Source organism: Triticum urartu, chromosome 6 (assembly GCF_003073215.2).
Source record: "Triticum urartu cultivar G1812 chromosome 6, Tu2.1, whole genome shotgun sequence".
NCBI classification, from domain to species: domain Eukaryota; kingdom Viridiplantae; phylum Streptophyta; class Magnoliopsida; order Poales; family Poaceae; genus Triticum; species Triticum urartu.
In genome coordinates this window covers 414253451-414269352 of record NC_053027.1, presented here as the reverse complement: position 1 = coordinate 414269352, position 15902 = coordinate 414253451, and the positions used below count along the sequence as shown (strand labels likewise).

At 51.9% G+C, this 15902-nt stretch overlaps 2 protein-coding genes across 2 annotated transcripts; both read right to left on the bottom strand.

Moving 5' to 3' along the window:
- Positions 1 to 519: 519 nt before the first annotated feature.
- On the bottom strand, positions 520 to 5000 carry LOC125513871 (phenylalanine ammonia-lyase-like). The gene is made up of 2 exons (XM_048679078.1): positions 4430 to 5000; positions 520 to 2520 (listed from the first exon to the last, which is right to left on the bottom strand). Exons 1-2 carry the CDS (start codon positions 4825 to 4827, stop codon positions 774 to 776), a joined length of 2145 nt encoding a protein of 714 aa, XP_048535035.1. The 5' UTR covers positions 4828 to 5000; the 3' UTR covers positions 520 to 773.
- Positions 5001 to 8626: 3626 nt separating this feature from the next.
- LOC125513870 (phenylalanine ammonia-lyase) lies at positions 8627 to 11089 on the bottom strand. Its single transcript, XM_048679077.1, has one exon. The coding sequence runs from the start codon at positions 10937 to 10939 to the stop codon at positions 8801 to 8803; it is 2139 nt and encodes a 712-aa protein (XP_048535034.1). The 5' UTR covers positions 10940 to 11089; the 3' UTR covers positions 8627 to 8800.
- Between the last annotated feature and the right edge of the window lie 4813 nt (positions 11090 to 15902).

The window sequence follows — 15902 nt, the reverse complement described above, 5'->3', positions numbered from 1 at the left end:
TAATTCAAATCAATTTTCTGCCCGCCCACGGTACTTTCGCGCTCCTCAAGATGAGCCATCACATCACATGGCCATGTCTGGGACGTGAAACCTTCCCTGTTTAAAGTAGATCATATACCATGTAGGGGGGCTGTCTTTTCCCTTCAAATCAAAGGTCTAACTAAATGCTGGTGGACAGTAGGACGCCACTGATCAACATTCAACAAGAAAAATCACTCTGATTCAGTGGATCCAACAGCGAAGTTGTTCTCTCAACTCGTTTTCCGGAGGACGACTGTGACTCTGAAAGTCTGAATTCGCACGTAACCTAGGATAGTCGTTGAACGGATGGCCACGGGCCACCAGCAGCTGCAGCTATTTCAACTGAACACATGGGCACGTCTCTTGCACTGGGGGGCAGAGAGGCACCGACAGTTCGAGAACGGTACGTGACAAGATCAAGGAACGAAACCCACTCTTCGACCCACAATGCAAAACTGCCAGTGTCCATCATTAAGAAACAAAGGCGATAACACGGTGTATTATGAAACAAAGTAATGTACTTAAGCTCCCATCATACAAGTTACAACAACACAAGTTTGAGAAGCTGCCTGCCTCGCCTGCTCATGGCATGGCGGCAGCGAGAAAAAACAACAGTAGCATCAACTTAACTAAGTACAATGAAACGTAGATATACCAGGAACCTCCCGCTTCACAGTCTTGAACCACTTCTATATTCACTTTGTGTGTACGTGTTTTCTTTTCCTTTGGTGTTACCTTGTCTCGTCGGCTGCTCAGCAGAGCGGCAGGGGCTCGCCGTTCCACTCCTTGAGGCACTCCAGCAGCGGGTCGATGTGCTTGCGCTCGTTCATGGCCACCAGCACCTTGTTCAGCTCCTCCCCGGGCGACCGCGTCTTCTCGCCGGTCAGGTACTCGGTGCCGCACACCTCGCGCACGAACTGGTACAGCGGGTAGGAGCGGCAGTCCTTGATCCGGTTGGGAGCCAGCGGCGTGCCGTTCTCCACGGACGCGCGCGCGGCCTCCACCTCCTTGGGCAGCACCGCGCGGATGTTCTGCTCGAACTCCGCCACCTTGGCGAAGATGGAGGTCTCCAGGGCGCGCTCGCCGTCGCCGTTGGCCAGCGCGTGCTCCACCAGCACCGCCCGCAGCTTCTGCATCAGCGGGTAGTTGGGGCTGCACGGGTCGTCCGCGTACGCGAACACCGCCTCGCGGTCGATCGCGGTCAGCAGATCCTTCTCGCAGAAGCGGGCGATGTGGAGGCCGCCCATGTTGTTCATGCTCAGGGTCTTCTTGGCCACCTGCATCACGCAGTTCCTCACCGCTGTCTTCATGTTCTCCTCAATGTGGCGAAGGTCAATGGCCTGGCACAGAGCCACCAGGAACGTGGAAGACATGATCTTCAAGATGTCAATAGCCTCGGCGGTCTTCCTGGATGAGATCAGACCAAGTGAGTTCACATCCTGGTTGTGCTGCTCCGCGCTCTGGACATGGTTAGTCACCGGGTTGCCCAAGAACTGCAGCTCAGAGCAGTACGAGGCCATGGCGATCTCGGCGCCCTTGAAACCATAGTCCAAGCTCGGGTTGCGCCCACCGGACAGGTTGGAAGGCAGGCCATTGTTGTAGAAGTCGTTCACGAGCTCCGAGAACTGCGCGAACATCAGCTTGCCAATAGCAGCAATGGCGAGGCGGGTGTTGTCCATGGAGACACCAATGGGGGTGCCTTGGAAGTTGCCACCGTGGATGGCCTTGCCACGGGAGACGTCGATGAGCGGGTTGTCGTTGACAGAGTTGATCTCACGCTCAATCGACTTGGTGGCAAATCGAATAACTTCGATTTGTGGGCCGAGCCACTGAGGCGAAGTGCGGAGGGCATACCGGTCCTGCTTCGGCTTCATCAAGGGGTCGAGCTCGCCAAGCTTCTTTGCCTGCTTCATGTATGAGCTTCCCTCCAAGATGTGCTCCATGATTGCAGCTGCTTCAATCTGTCCAGGGTGGTGCTTCAGCTTGTGGGTCAGGTGGTCAGTGAACTCCGGCTTGCCGTTCATCACCTCGCAGAACACCGCAGACAAGACCTCAGCAAGGACGGACAGAACATTGGCCTCAAAGAGCACGGTCGATGCAAGACCAGAGCCCACAGCCGTGCCGTTCACCATGGCAAGGCCCTCCTTGGGCTGCAGCTCAAAGAACCCGTGCTCGATCCCGGCGATCTTGAATGCCTCGGCAGCGGTCACCTTGCTGCCATCAGGGGCCACCGCAACAGAGTTCTGTCGGCCGGTGATAAGGCCGGCAATGTAGGACAGCGGCACAAGGTCACCGGATGCAGTGATGGTGCCCCGGAGCGGCAAGCACGGCGTGACATTGGCGTTGAGCAGCTTGGTGATGGCCTCGAGGATCTCGAAGCGGATGCCCGAGTAACCCTGGAGGAGGGTGTTGATGCGGACGAGCATAGCCGCGCGTGTTGCCTCGGCGGGCAGAACGTGTCCGTCCGTGCCAGTTCCGAAGGCACCGGCGTTAAGGAACCTGTCAAACAGAGGGGAGCAAACGGGTCAGTTTCCTGTAGTGTCATTGCCGACTCTGCACTTGGCGCAAAACTTATGCTGCTGCTGGTAACAAAATGGCACGATCAAGAAATGGTCGTATGATTAGTTATGCTTGTTGCTTGTCTTTTTCCCGTCGTGTACAGCACTAGACTGCTAGCGCATGGCAGTGAAGTGTTGTGCCGAGTCTTCCCTCAAAATAAAAAGTGTTGTGCCGAGTCTGGAATAAGTTATTGTTGCTTAATATATTTTTCTTTTTCTGAAAATTGTTGCTCAGCCCATGTTCCCCATGGCAAGGTGCACCAGGTCAGTCAGATGTGCGCGTCTTTTCGGCACGTATAGCGACAGGTATGCAGAGAAGTGGCCGTCGGTGGAAATAAAATACAACTTTAGTAGTAGTACTAGTCTGTGCCCATGCTTGCCACTTGACCACTCCCACGTTCAGCTGGACATATTAAACTTCAACTATCGTGCATAAGAAAAAGGACACCGAGACATGGTTTGGACTTTGGAGCCTTATCTGCAAAAGTCCTGAGAAACTTCTCAACCATGACTCACCCGACGAGAGCTGGAGCAGAGCTGCAAGCACAACAACGCCCCACCTAACCTGGCTTGCGTGCGACGTTCTCCGAACCAGCCACTCCCACCCACGTCTTGTACGTGTGATTGATAAAACTACGCGGTGCGCATGCATGACAGACACGGCTCCAGCCAGCGAGCCAGCCAGCCCAGCTAACCCACCACCAACCTGGCGCCGAACAAAAAGCTTTGCTCCGGTGGAGTCAAAATTGACATCCAACCCGAGCCCCCGGGCTGTCGGTGAAGAAGGGAATGATGGTTGGATCTTCTTTCTTCTTGCCGCGAAAAGAGACAAGCGAAGCGAGTAATGGTGGACCACGGCGGCGAGAGCCCCGCACTGCAACCCTGGGGTGGGCGGGCTCTCCGTGCCCACCGAGCTGTCGCTGCCACTTTGTTTCGCGGAGTGATTAGGCGGGCACGCCCACATCGGTGCTGCCTGCTGCGATTAAGATGTGCCAAGTGCTCTAGATCCTGAACAGATCTGGTGGTGTGGTGCAGGTTCACCGAATTGCTCGTGCTACTTGGCTCATTGGCTGTCATCATTGGTTCAAGGGATCGTGTTGCTACTTCAGTAGGGAAACAGAGTATACTACTAGGGAATAAATACTTGAGGTCTGCACAAAGTAAATTATACTACTAGTACTGTTGAATTTTATTCAAATTCTAAAGTAAAAGGATAATTCGTACAGCGAGCGGGGCCTAATCTTCTATATCTAAATAGCTAGCCCCATTAACATATTTCTCAACATGCAAGCATGCCACATCATCAAGCAACATGCATAGCAAAAGGCCCACCACAACATGCATTCATGCACATGAAAATGTCCACCTCAACATGTAAACATATAATAGATATTTTACAATACATTAATCAAACACAATAAAGCATATGGATTTGCAATTTTAGTTTTCGTAGTATCACTATTCACGTTCCATAGAAATCACATATCATCAAAATGTATTGCAAATATTCCCGCAACAACGTCCCGCAACAACGTGCGGGGTATCATCTAGTTTAGGAAAAGTTTCAGTTAGTTGATGGGTAGTAGTGCCACCAACGACCTAGCTAATTACTCCCCCTCAAAAAAAAAAAGCTAATTACTCCCCGAAACCCCAAACGAAAAGAATCCTTTTGGGCTTGGGAATCCCGTGTGCACGACGGAACAGGGCACATGGGCGCGCATCCAGCGCAATCTAAACTGTTTAATCTGCTCCTTACTGTCATATTATCACGTCTTAATGACTCAAAGCACTAAAAAAATGAATCGAGCAGAAGGGAAAAAAAAACTTTTGGGTCTGCAACCGATCCTGACCTGATGAGCTCTCTCTGGAGCGCGCCGCCCTCCTTGGTGCGGCGGTGGGAGGTGGCCCCGAAGCCGGTGGTGACGCCGTAGCTGTCGGTGCCGTTCATCATGCTGGTCATGACCCAGTCGCTGCTCTCCTTGACGCGGCCGCGGGCGGACTCGTCGAGCGCGACCCTGGCGACGCCGGCGCCGGCGGCCACGGCGGCCACCTGCGCGATCCCGAGGGAGGCGCCCTCGATGGTGACCAGCGGCTCGCGGAACTGCGCCACCATCTTCTTCACCTCCTCGAGGTGGCTCCCGGTGAGCTCCTCGGCGGTCTTCACCCAGTTGAGGGGGTCGGCGCGGGGGGCCGACATACAGAGCCCCTCGCCGTTGAGGGAGCCGACGAGGCCGGTCTCGCACTCCATTGCAGGTTACACAACAGATGGAACGAAAACAATGCAGGGAGCAGTACAAGCACGACAGATGCTACCACTGCTAGTACTAATTGCGTACGTTTATAGATGGATAGATAGATGGATGGATGGGTGGAAGAAGAGCTTGAGGCGAAACCGAAAGCTAAGCTCTTCTTGGAGAATGGCGGAGGGGGGAGGGGCCGCTTAAATAGCGCGGGGGCGGCGGGTGGGGGGTTGTTGGGCTCACTGTTTTCCTCGGGTTGGTTGCTGGAGAGCTGACTCTCTGGGCTGGGATCGCCCTTGGATGGACCTGCCGTGCCAACCATGCGCCACGACGGCCGCCTTCGGCTTCGGCTTGGCCGGCCGGGTCGTCGCCCGCGCGTGGGCGTGGCCGCCTCGCTGCCGTCCAATCTCAGTGGACCCGGTCCCATGTGTCATTCGCACTACAGCATGCGGGGCCCGCCCCGGCGCCCGGGACGGAACGGAGGTGTGTTGCGTTGGTGCGGTGCGTGGTGGGTGGCCTGTGGTGGTCTGGGTTTGGTGGGGTTGGTGGCTCGGCTCGCGTGTGGACGTGGGCTTCTGCCCAGGCACTCACGGTCGCTGGGTCGGTCAGTTGGTCCGGTCGCCCTGGCCCGTCCGTCCGTCTCTACCTACAGTTTACACGCGAGGCCGGTCGGAGATCTCGAGAGAACCCAGACGCTGCAAAGCGACGGATCTTCTCTGTGCAGTTTTCAGAGTCTGAACTGTCAAGTACAGACCCAAGACGACTTCAGGTAGTCGTTTCTGGTTATGTCGACCAAACCCAAATCAGAGTCTGAAGTCTGAACTGTCTAAGTACAGACCCAAGGCGAGTTCAGTTCAGGCAGTCGCTTCCGGTTATGTCGAGCAAAGCCAAATCGGGCAGTTAGGCTCTCGCATCGCATGGCATGGTTGCTGCAAAAGGGCTCAAAACGAGCTAGTACTACTACTGAAAACAACGCCGTAGTGTCAAGCTGCCGCATTTGATTCCTGCTGCTGCCAACAACAAGAGGGCGTGCAAGGAAAGCAAAGGCGATTCAGAGTTCAGGGCATGCACGGCTGCTTTTCTTCTTCCCCATGATCCTAAGTTCCTAACCACGTGATAGAATATGGCGACATGCATTTCAGAAAAGCTTTTGCGCATACAAAGTTCTGATATACAATGATTAATTGCTCCCGTTCACCAGACCATCACAAAAACGCAGTTGAATCATGAAGATTCCATGTTACTCCCTTTCGAAATGGACAAATATTTTAAGGGGGGTTAGCCGGTTCAGGGCAGGTACAGATGAATCATCATCCATTTAATGGCACAAAATTGTTGTTTTCCATTCATAGCCGGGCTCTTATTTATGTTTATTATGGCTGGTTGGTACCAGCGAACCCTCATGGTGTGGTGACCAGCTCAGCAACCCGCCAGGTAAACCCAACGTGCTTGGCGACTAAGCTTGGTTAACAATTGCTATCTGGTCCCCCACATTAAGTTTGATCAGATCATATCATTGCATACATATCTCTTGCACCAATCTCTCCTGTTTCAAGAAAATATCTTTAATCTCGCAGCAGGAAGCCCCGACGTACGTACACCCTTCAGATCAGAACCTGATGGACTGCTGACAACTTCAACATCACTTGAAAACATATACAGTACCACTCTACTATTTATGAATTGAAGAAGTCTGCTGAATGGGTCGGAAGAACAGGACCGAACGGACACCAGGCCCTAGCTGTAACAGACCATACGAAAAAATTTCATATAAACATACATGAGATGAGGGCGACTACTGACTGCTTCGGCATCGTGAGGGGATGTTATGTATAGTAATGGAGACTTGTCCATCACATCGAGTGTGTAGGGGAAATGCTAATTGTCCTTTTGTTAAATAGGAGCAAGACTGGACACATAATGCTGACTGAACCATATAGAATGCTCAAAGTACTACAAGTGGAGGAAAAGAAGAACGACCAGTTACGAAACGCTAAACGCTACCTGCCCAGCAACTCGCACACATTAAAAATCTGCTGCTCTATATATTTTGCTGTTTGCACTGGACTCAAAGTGAATCATTCCAAATCCACTATGATATCTATAAATACTCCTGCAGCAAAGATGAATGCTCTTTCTACTCTAATTGGGTGTAAGATTGGGTCCTTGCCTCACACTTATCTTGGCCTTCCTCTCAGCCTCACCAAGCCCAGGACTGAAGACTATGTCCCCATGATGAAAAGTATTGAAAACAGATTACTCAGTTGTTCAACTCTGCTATCTTCATGAGACAAGCTCACCCTGATCAAGTCTGTCTTCACCAGCATGCCTATATTCTTCATGTGCTCTCTGTTGATTCCAAAAATAGTGGTAAACCAAATCAACATCTACCCAAACAATGCTGCTGGAGAAAATTTGGTGCTCTAGAGACATGAGCTGCCCTAATCCCATGGGAGAAAGTTTGTAAACCCACAGATCAAGCACTTCTTATGAAGTTTTTGCATAAATTTCTCAACAAAGAAGACATTCCATGGGTCAGCATCATCTTGGAAACTCATTACCATGACTCATTTCTAGGGGATAAGATGGTTGGCTCTTTTTGGTGGAGATCAGTCATTAAACTTTTACCCAAATTCAAGCAGCATGCTATTTGTAAGGTAGGCAGAGGGGACACCGCCTTATTTTGGTCAGATAGCTGGTATGGGCAACCACTACTTCTCACTTACCCTAAATTGCACTCCTTTGCTATAAACAGAGACATCTCACTGTCAAAGATCCTTGAGCATGCATATACCAGTCAACACTTTCATAGACCATTATCTCTGCAGGCTTATCAGCAATTCAACTCCTAGAATGACCTTATTGGCAACAAAGAGGAAAATGATACACAAGACATATGGACTTATTCATGGACCTCCACACATTATCCATCCATGAAAATGTACAAAGCAATCATTGGGGCAAACAATTCTCACAGTATATTTAAGCATCTGTGGAGCACCTCATGCAGACTCAGACAGAAGATATTTTTCTGGATGCTATTACATGATAGGGTGAACACAAGGAATCTGTTACAACGTAAAAGCATGTATCTGGAAGATTGCAATTGTGTTCTGTGCTCACACAAAACTGAGGAAACACTTCTACATATATTCTGGAATTGCCCATTTGCACTCAGACGTTGGGATTTTCTTATACCTGACAAATAAAGAGGGATATCAACCTATGATGAAATCACCCTATCTCTATCTCATCTTTCAAAAGAAATTGCTTTGGATATCATTATCATGGGATGTTGGATTATATGGTCAGTGAGGAATGACAAAATATTCAGATCAACAACACCTCATATGAACACATTGAAGTATTACCTCAAAGAAGGCTTGTGGGCAGCGGAGCTCAGAGCAAAGCATAGCAAGAAAGAAAGGATCAGAACCTGGATAGCTCAGTACTTGTAATATAAACATTTTAGCTATTATGTTTCCTAAAACTGGTATTGGTTGATCAATTTTTAACTCCATGTACTTAATTTATGTAATGAAAATACCACAAAACGATTGTTCTACGGTTTCGGCTAAAAAAGTGCTACCTGGGGGCTTAGCTTATACTCCTTCCGTCCCAAAATAAGTGTTTTAATTTTGTACTAACTTTAGTATAAAGTTATACTAAGGTTAAGATACTTATTTTGGGATGGAGAGAGTAGTACTTTTCATTGTCCTACTTGAAAGTTCTTAAACCATGCATATAGAATGTTGAAAGTACTACGGAATATAATTCGCGATACTTCAAAAATTACAGTCAAAATTGTTTTAGCAGCCTAAAAGGCCTCAAGGCAAAAAAATTTATTGCAGCTTTGCATACAAGAAACATGAAAGAGAAAAACATTCTGCTTCGCTAAATGTATCACTATTCACTTGTCGTCGGAAATCTGAGAAACCACCTTCTCCGTGTCCTCTTATCTTCTGCTTGTATGTTCTCAGTTTAGCAGATGGGCAGGGGTTCTCCGTTCCACTCCTTGAGGCACTCAAGCAATGCATCGATGTGCTTGCCTTGGTTCATGGCCACGAGCACCTTGTTAAGCTCCTCGCCAGGTGATAGTGTCTTCTCACCGGTTAGGTATACAGTTCCGAGCTCTTCACGCACAAACCGGTAGAGGGGGTATGAGCGGCACTCAGTGATTCTGTTGGGCATTTCAGCTGTGCCACTCTCTACGGCAACACGTGCAGCCTCAACCGCTGGGGGCAGCGTCTTGCGTAGCTCCTCCTCAAATAAGGCAACCTTTGCAAACACGGAGGTCTCCGCATCAAACTCGGCCATGCCATTGGAGAGGGCGCGCTCCACAAGCACACCACGTAGCTTCTTCATCAGTGGATAGTTGGGGCTGCAAGGGTCGTCGGCGTAGGCAAACACTGCCTCTCGCTCAATCTCCTGTAGCAGGTCTTTTCCGCAGAAGCGCGCTACGTGAAGGCCGCCGGTGGAATTGGTGCTTAGTGTCTTCTTTGCTACCGTCGACACACAACTTTTGATGGCGCTCTTGACATTCTCCTCAATGTGGCGCAGGTCAATAGCCTGGCAGAGGGCAACCAAGAAAGTCGAGGACATGAGCTTGAGGATTTCAATGGCCTCTGCAGTCTTCCTGGAGGAGATGAGACCAAGGGAGTTGACGTCCTGGTTGTGCTGCTCAGCGCTCTGGACGTGATTGGTCACCGGGTTGCCCAAGAACTGCAGCTCCGAGCAGTAAGAAGCCATGGCGATCTCGGCACCCTTGAACCCGTAGTCCAAGCTTGGGTTGCGCCCACCGGATAAGTTTGATGGTAGACCATTATTGTAAAGGTCGTTGACAAGCTCGGAGAACTGAGCGAACATGAGCTTGCCAATTGCTGCGATTGCGAGGCGGGTATTGTCCATGGAGACGCCAATAGGTGTCCCCTGGAAGTTTCCACCGTGTATCGCCTTGCCACGGGAGACATCAATGAGTGGGTTGTCGTTGACAGAATTGATCTCACGCTCAATTGACTTGGTGGCAGCACGGATAACTTCGATTTGTGGTCCAAGCCACTGCGGGGATGTCCGGAGCGCGTACCGGTCTTGCTTTGGCTTCATCAGTGGGTCGAGATCGCCAAGCTTCTTTGCAAGCTTCATGTAGGAACTTTCCTCCAAGATGTGCTCCATGATAGCAGCTGCCTCTATTTGTCCTGGATGGTGCTTCAGCTTGTGGGTAAGGTGATCCGTGAATTCCGGTTTGCCGTTCATGACCTCGCAGAACACGGCAGAAATGACCTCCGCGAGGAGAGCAAGAATATTTGCCTCGAAGAGCACGGTGGACGCAAGAGCAGAGCCCACAGCTGTGCCATTCACCATGGCAAGACCTTCCTTGGGTTGCAGCTCGAAGAAGCCGCCATGGATGCCTGCTATCTTGAACGCCTCGGCGGCGTTCACCTTCTTGCCGTCTGGTCCAATCGCCACGGAGTTCTCGCGGCCGGTGACCAGTCCAGCGATGTAGGAGAGCGGAACCAGGTCACCCGACGCGGTGATCGTGCCCCGAAGGGGCAGGCACGGCGTGACATTGGCATTGAGCAACTTGGCAACCGCCTCGAGGATCTCGAACCGGATCCCGGAGTACCCTTGAAGGAGGGTGTTGATGCGGACGAGCATGGCTGCACGTGTGGTCGCAGCGGGCAGAACATGAGCGTCGGAGCCGGTGCCGAACGCACCGGCGTTGAGGAACCTGATGAGCTCTCTTTGGAGAGCGCCGCCCTCCTTGGTCCTCCGGTGCGACGTTGCACCGAAACCGGTGGTGACGCCGTAGCTGTCGGTGCCGTTCATCATGCTGTTCATGACCCAGTCGCTGCTGGCCTTGACGCGCTCACGTGCAGACTCGTCGAGCTCCACCACCACCTCGCCGGCAGCTGCCACGGCCGCGACCTTGGCGATGCTCAGGCTTGCGCCCTCGATGGTCACCACGGGCTTGCGGTAGTCTGCCACCATCCTCTTCACTTCGTCCAAGTGGCTACCCGTCAGCTCCTCGGCGGCCTTCCCCCAGTTAAGCGGGTCGGTATGCTGGATTGCCATGCACACGCTGTTGCCGTTGGCAGCAACCCCGCCATTCTCGCACTCCATTGCACTTGCGGATGGACGAGTTGGCTAAAGCACTAGTCTGAGGATATGAAGAGTATGTATTGGTAGTTTGGTACCCTGCAGGGGCTCGATCGTGAGAAGAGTAGTGTAGCTGGAACTGGAAGTTGCTGCTCTTCTTGGAGAGGAATGGATGGGGAGGCGGTTTTAAATAGGGACCGTGGGATGAGGCATGAACAACATGAGTGTTGCGTCGGGGTAGGTGCGTATTTTCTGAGGCGTATGAGGCGCCAACGGTTGGAAACTTCGTGACTGGCGGCAGCCCGGGCTGTGGTTACTCGGGGTTGGTGCCTCGTGCGACCTTGCTCGGTCTCGTTCTTCGTTTTCTAAGCTCCGGTCAAGCTTATCATTTTGCCTCGCGTGCCTTTTCCTAAGGAGGATAAATACTTTTTTTTAAACAAGGCAAAAGATTTGCCATTTTCATTAATTAAGAAGAGAAGTAGACATGGTTCCACCAAGCGGGTGATTACAAATTACTCTCGCGGCATTATATTACTCAAATACTTCGCGCCCGCACGAGCCCAAAGAGAGGCTTCATCCTTAATCTTGATGATGACGACGGTAGTAGGAGCGGCGGTGTTGCGGAAGATCCTCGCGTTGCGCTCGTTCCAGATTTCCCATGCAACAAGCATCATCAAGGTGTTACGAGCCTTGCGCGAGTCACCCCTCTTGTGACAAACCTCGTCCCACCAAACTCTCACCGAGGGCAGAAATCTCCAATCTGTCGGGTCGATGTCGTGAAAACCAAGCGAAGTCTTAATCTCCGTCCACACTCTCACTGTGAACCGGCACTGGAAGAGGAGGTGGGCCGCCGTCTCTTGAACCTGCTTGCAAAGAGGGCAAAGGTTGCAATTCGGCCATCCCCGGCGTTGCAACCTATCGGCGGTCCACACTCTATTCTGGATTATCAACCAAGCAAAAAAATTGCACTTGGGGGGGGGGGCGCTTTTCAAACTGTTGAGATCATGGTCGGGGCCATGAGACCCTCAAATTGAGCATTGTACGCAGAAGACGCGGAGTATACACCATCTTTAATAAACTTCCAAATAATTATGCCATCGACTCCAGGGGTGAGTATGACATTAGAGAGCTTCTCCCAGAGGGTGGCGAATTGCTCAATATGATCAAAGGTGAGGCCCTGAGAGGTAATAATGTTGCAAACCCAAGCATTGTCGGTGAGAGCCAAGTAGACGGAGCTTCTTTTCATCCTGGATAGGTTAAAGATCTTTGAAGCAATATCCTTGGGACGAAAACCGTTCAGCCAAGGTGATTCCCAGAAAGTGGTGCGATGACCATCGCCGATGGTAACCTGAGTTGCAGCCGCAAAAAGATTTATATCATCATCATTGCACAGCGTCCCTCTCTGAGGCGACTAGGGGGAACCCTAGCCCCCTCCGTCGCCGGCCCTCCTCCGCCTTCCCTCCCCCTCGCCGCCGCCGAGAGACACAGTCGGGCAAAGCCCAGGCAGTGCCGGCAACGGTGGGGCCTCTCCCTGGTGCGTCTCTCTCTCCCTCCCCTGGCGGCGGCGCGAGTTCTTCCGGCGGCGGCTTGGCGGCGTGGCGCGGCGGAGCTCCGGCGATGACTCGGTCCTACGGCGGGGTGGAGGGCAGGATGGGTGACCGACCGAGAAGTTGCTCACGGGTGCGCATGAGTGAGGACAAAGTGCGCAGAAAAGACTAGTATTGATCTGTGGGGCCAGTCTAGATCCCACCAGGAGTAACGACCACCGACGGGTGTGTCCGGGGCGTTACAAGTTGGTATCAGAGCCGACCCTCGCGGTTACACGGATGGTTGCGGACAGGTGCGTGGTCATGTTGTTCATGACGTTTGTGACCCGTCGTGGCACACGGCATGGCACATGTATTGGACTAGAAGCACAGACGTATGTGCCAAGAGGGAACATTCCTGCGGCCCGACGAGGACGTCGGTTCCTCTGAGTGGGGGTGTATGTGATGGTCTGGCTTATTAGGGATGATAGACTACTCATATCAATAAGGAATTCCTTCTTTTCCGGGAGCCCATTCGGACAGAACTCCAAAGTTAAGCGTGCTCAGCTTGGAGTAGTGTCAGGATGGGTGACCGACCGGGAAGTTGCTCCCGGGTGCGCATGAGTGAGGACGAACTGCGCAGAAAAGACTAGTATTGATCTCTGGGGCCAGTCTAGATCCCGCCAGGAGTAACGACCACCGGCGGGTGTGTCCGGAGCGTTACAACCGTCCAGTGGTGCTGCCTCTGCGGCTTGGGGCCCTTGACCCCGATCCGATCTAGATCTGGTGGTGCTTGGGCCTGGGCTATGGCGGCTGGCGAGGCGTGGTGTTCGTCGGGGCTTGTCGGCCTCTAGGCACCATGGGGGTGCCGGCGGCGACGCGTGCCTGGCGTGGTGACACTGGTGGACGTGGTGGTCATCTTCTTTCAAAGATGGCCGGCCAGAGGCTTGGGGATCGGATCTCGAGATCCATCATCTAGTCCCGGCTGCGAGTAGGGGACACATGGTTGCCGGTGAAAACCGAGCCGACAGCAGGCGATGACGGCGTTCTCGTCATTACCTTGATGGAGGCACCGTCGTGTAACTACTGTCGACCCACCCGTGCTGCTCCGGGGGAAACCCTAGGATCTGGTGTTCCAGATCGGACGATGGCGGCACTGCGGTGTCGTTTCTCTCTTGGGAGCATCGTTTGTGGAGCAGCGCTGGAAGTCAGAGGCAGGAGGTGGAGCGGCTTTGTCTTGCACGGAGTTTCGGTGGAGATGTCAAGTCATGCCTGACAGACAGGTGCTATGCTTTGTCATGCCTGGTCGGCAAGTACTACGCATGGCAGATCTTTCAAGGACTTCAAGCTGTGTTGGCTGGTGGTACTTGGCAGCATGGCGCTGAGGTGTATCAGTGACGACCGCGACGTGTTCAGCTGTTTGCGCGTAGGGAGGAGGTGCCGTTGGTCGCCGTGGTGGCGTCGACGATAGTTAGACCGAGCAAGGTTGATGTATCAGTACAGTTCTGAAGATGGAGCGGTGACAGTTGGCGGCGGCGGCCTCTGAGAGCAAGCCGGACCAGTGTGTGCCCTAGACCCGGCAAATGGCTAGGTTGGGTCTCAGGTCTTAGATGTTAGGCTTGGCTGCGATGTCTGTTTGGTATTAGGCCCAAGCTATCTGCGCCTCTTCATCAACTGGATAGGTGTAGCAACAATTTGTTGCTTAGACGGCGGCTTTAGTCTTACTGTTGTATGACTTTGTAAGATTCTGTAAGAATAATTAATAAAGTGACCGTATACATCGCACAGATACAGAGGCCGGGGGTCATCCTCGTTTTCTAAAAAAAAATCATCATTGCACGACGTGTCCATGCCAATCCAAGGTTTAGTGGGTCAGCCCACTCAAATCAAAGCCATCATAGGCGGAGAGCGGTAACAAACTTTTGCAGGTTGAGGACACCCAATCCACTATATAGGGCTCCTTTGATTTAAAGGAATTATTTAGGATTTTTGGAGGATTGAAATCCTTAGGAATTTTTTCTATGTCGGTTCTTTGATTTATAGGATTGGATCCCATAGGAGTTTATCCTATGGAATCTTTTGTACTATATTTCATAGAAAATCTAACATCCACTCCAACCTCTTTTTACAATTCTTTTGTTTTTCATGTGGTATCAAACACTCTTTGCTAATCCTATAGGATTCAAGTTGACATGCCACTGCAATCCTATACTTTTCCTATTTCTACATTTTCAAAATCCTGTGAATCAAAGAGGCCCATAACTTGGGCTTACAAACCATCTCTCAATTAATTTTGCATTTCTCACCAGTAACCTCATCACATCCAGCCCTAAGATACGCGCGTCTAATACTGTTAATGGCCTTAATGACCTCGACTGGTGGATCCACAGGAGTAAAGATAATTACTTGTTCCAACCGATGTCAGGTAGTAGGTCCATCTTCTTTGGATACTTCATTCATAGTTAGACGTTCTTGGCAGCTCTCCTTTCTCCAGGAAGGGTCTGGTCAAATTTTTCAGCAGCAGTTGGGACATTGCAATCGTTCAACTATCATCATATTATTGAACCGACAAAAGACTAAGTTAATATCACCGCCCTGTGATCTCTCCATTTCAATTTGCACGAGAAATGCTATGCGGATGACCAGGATCTCAGCGTATCATCTTACCGGCCAGCTGCGTTGAGCACCATGAATCGACAGCTCTCCGACCCGCAGGATCCCTGGTCTAGCATCGGTTCAGTGCTTGGCGTGGGTAGCACATATCGAGCTGTAGCATCATGTCGAACGTTCACGCTCTCACCTCGGCACCTACCACACGTGATTTACACAGTGTTATGATCGGCCAGGTCTATGGCCGCCGCAGGCCCAACAGGCAGGCTTAAGGCCCGCAAGTTATCTTAGTTTTATTCAGATTAGGCAAGTTATCTCAGGATTGATTCTTCTACAAGTTATCTAGGATATAAATATAGATTGTAAGACTATTTTAGAGGCAAGCAATAAAAACTATTATTATCTTTTGTTGCCCGGCTCCTAGAGGAGCCGGAAACCCTAGCCGCCGCAGCCTAGCCGCCGCCGCCCTCAACCCTAGCCGCGACGGCGCCCTGCCGCCGGCGCGCCCGCTCCTCGCCGCGCCCACTTCCTCCTTGCCCCTACAACCTACGCAGTAGAGCCGGTAGGAACCCTAGTCCTACCAATTTGGTATTCAGAGACCATGTTGCGATCATGTCGATGCCGCCATCACCGCCGCCGCTGCCCGTCGGTACCACCGCGCCCATGACGACGGCGCCAAGCATCACCGCGCCGACCGCATCCGCCGGGACCTCGCTGGCGTGTCCCGTCTCCTCCTCGGCACCACCTGCACCGGCGTCTCCGGGCGCATCTCCACCATCGCCGCTGGCCGCCTTGTCTCCGGAGCAACTCGCCGCCACGCTACATCACCTCGTCACCGCCGTCCACGGGCT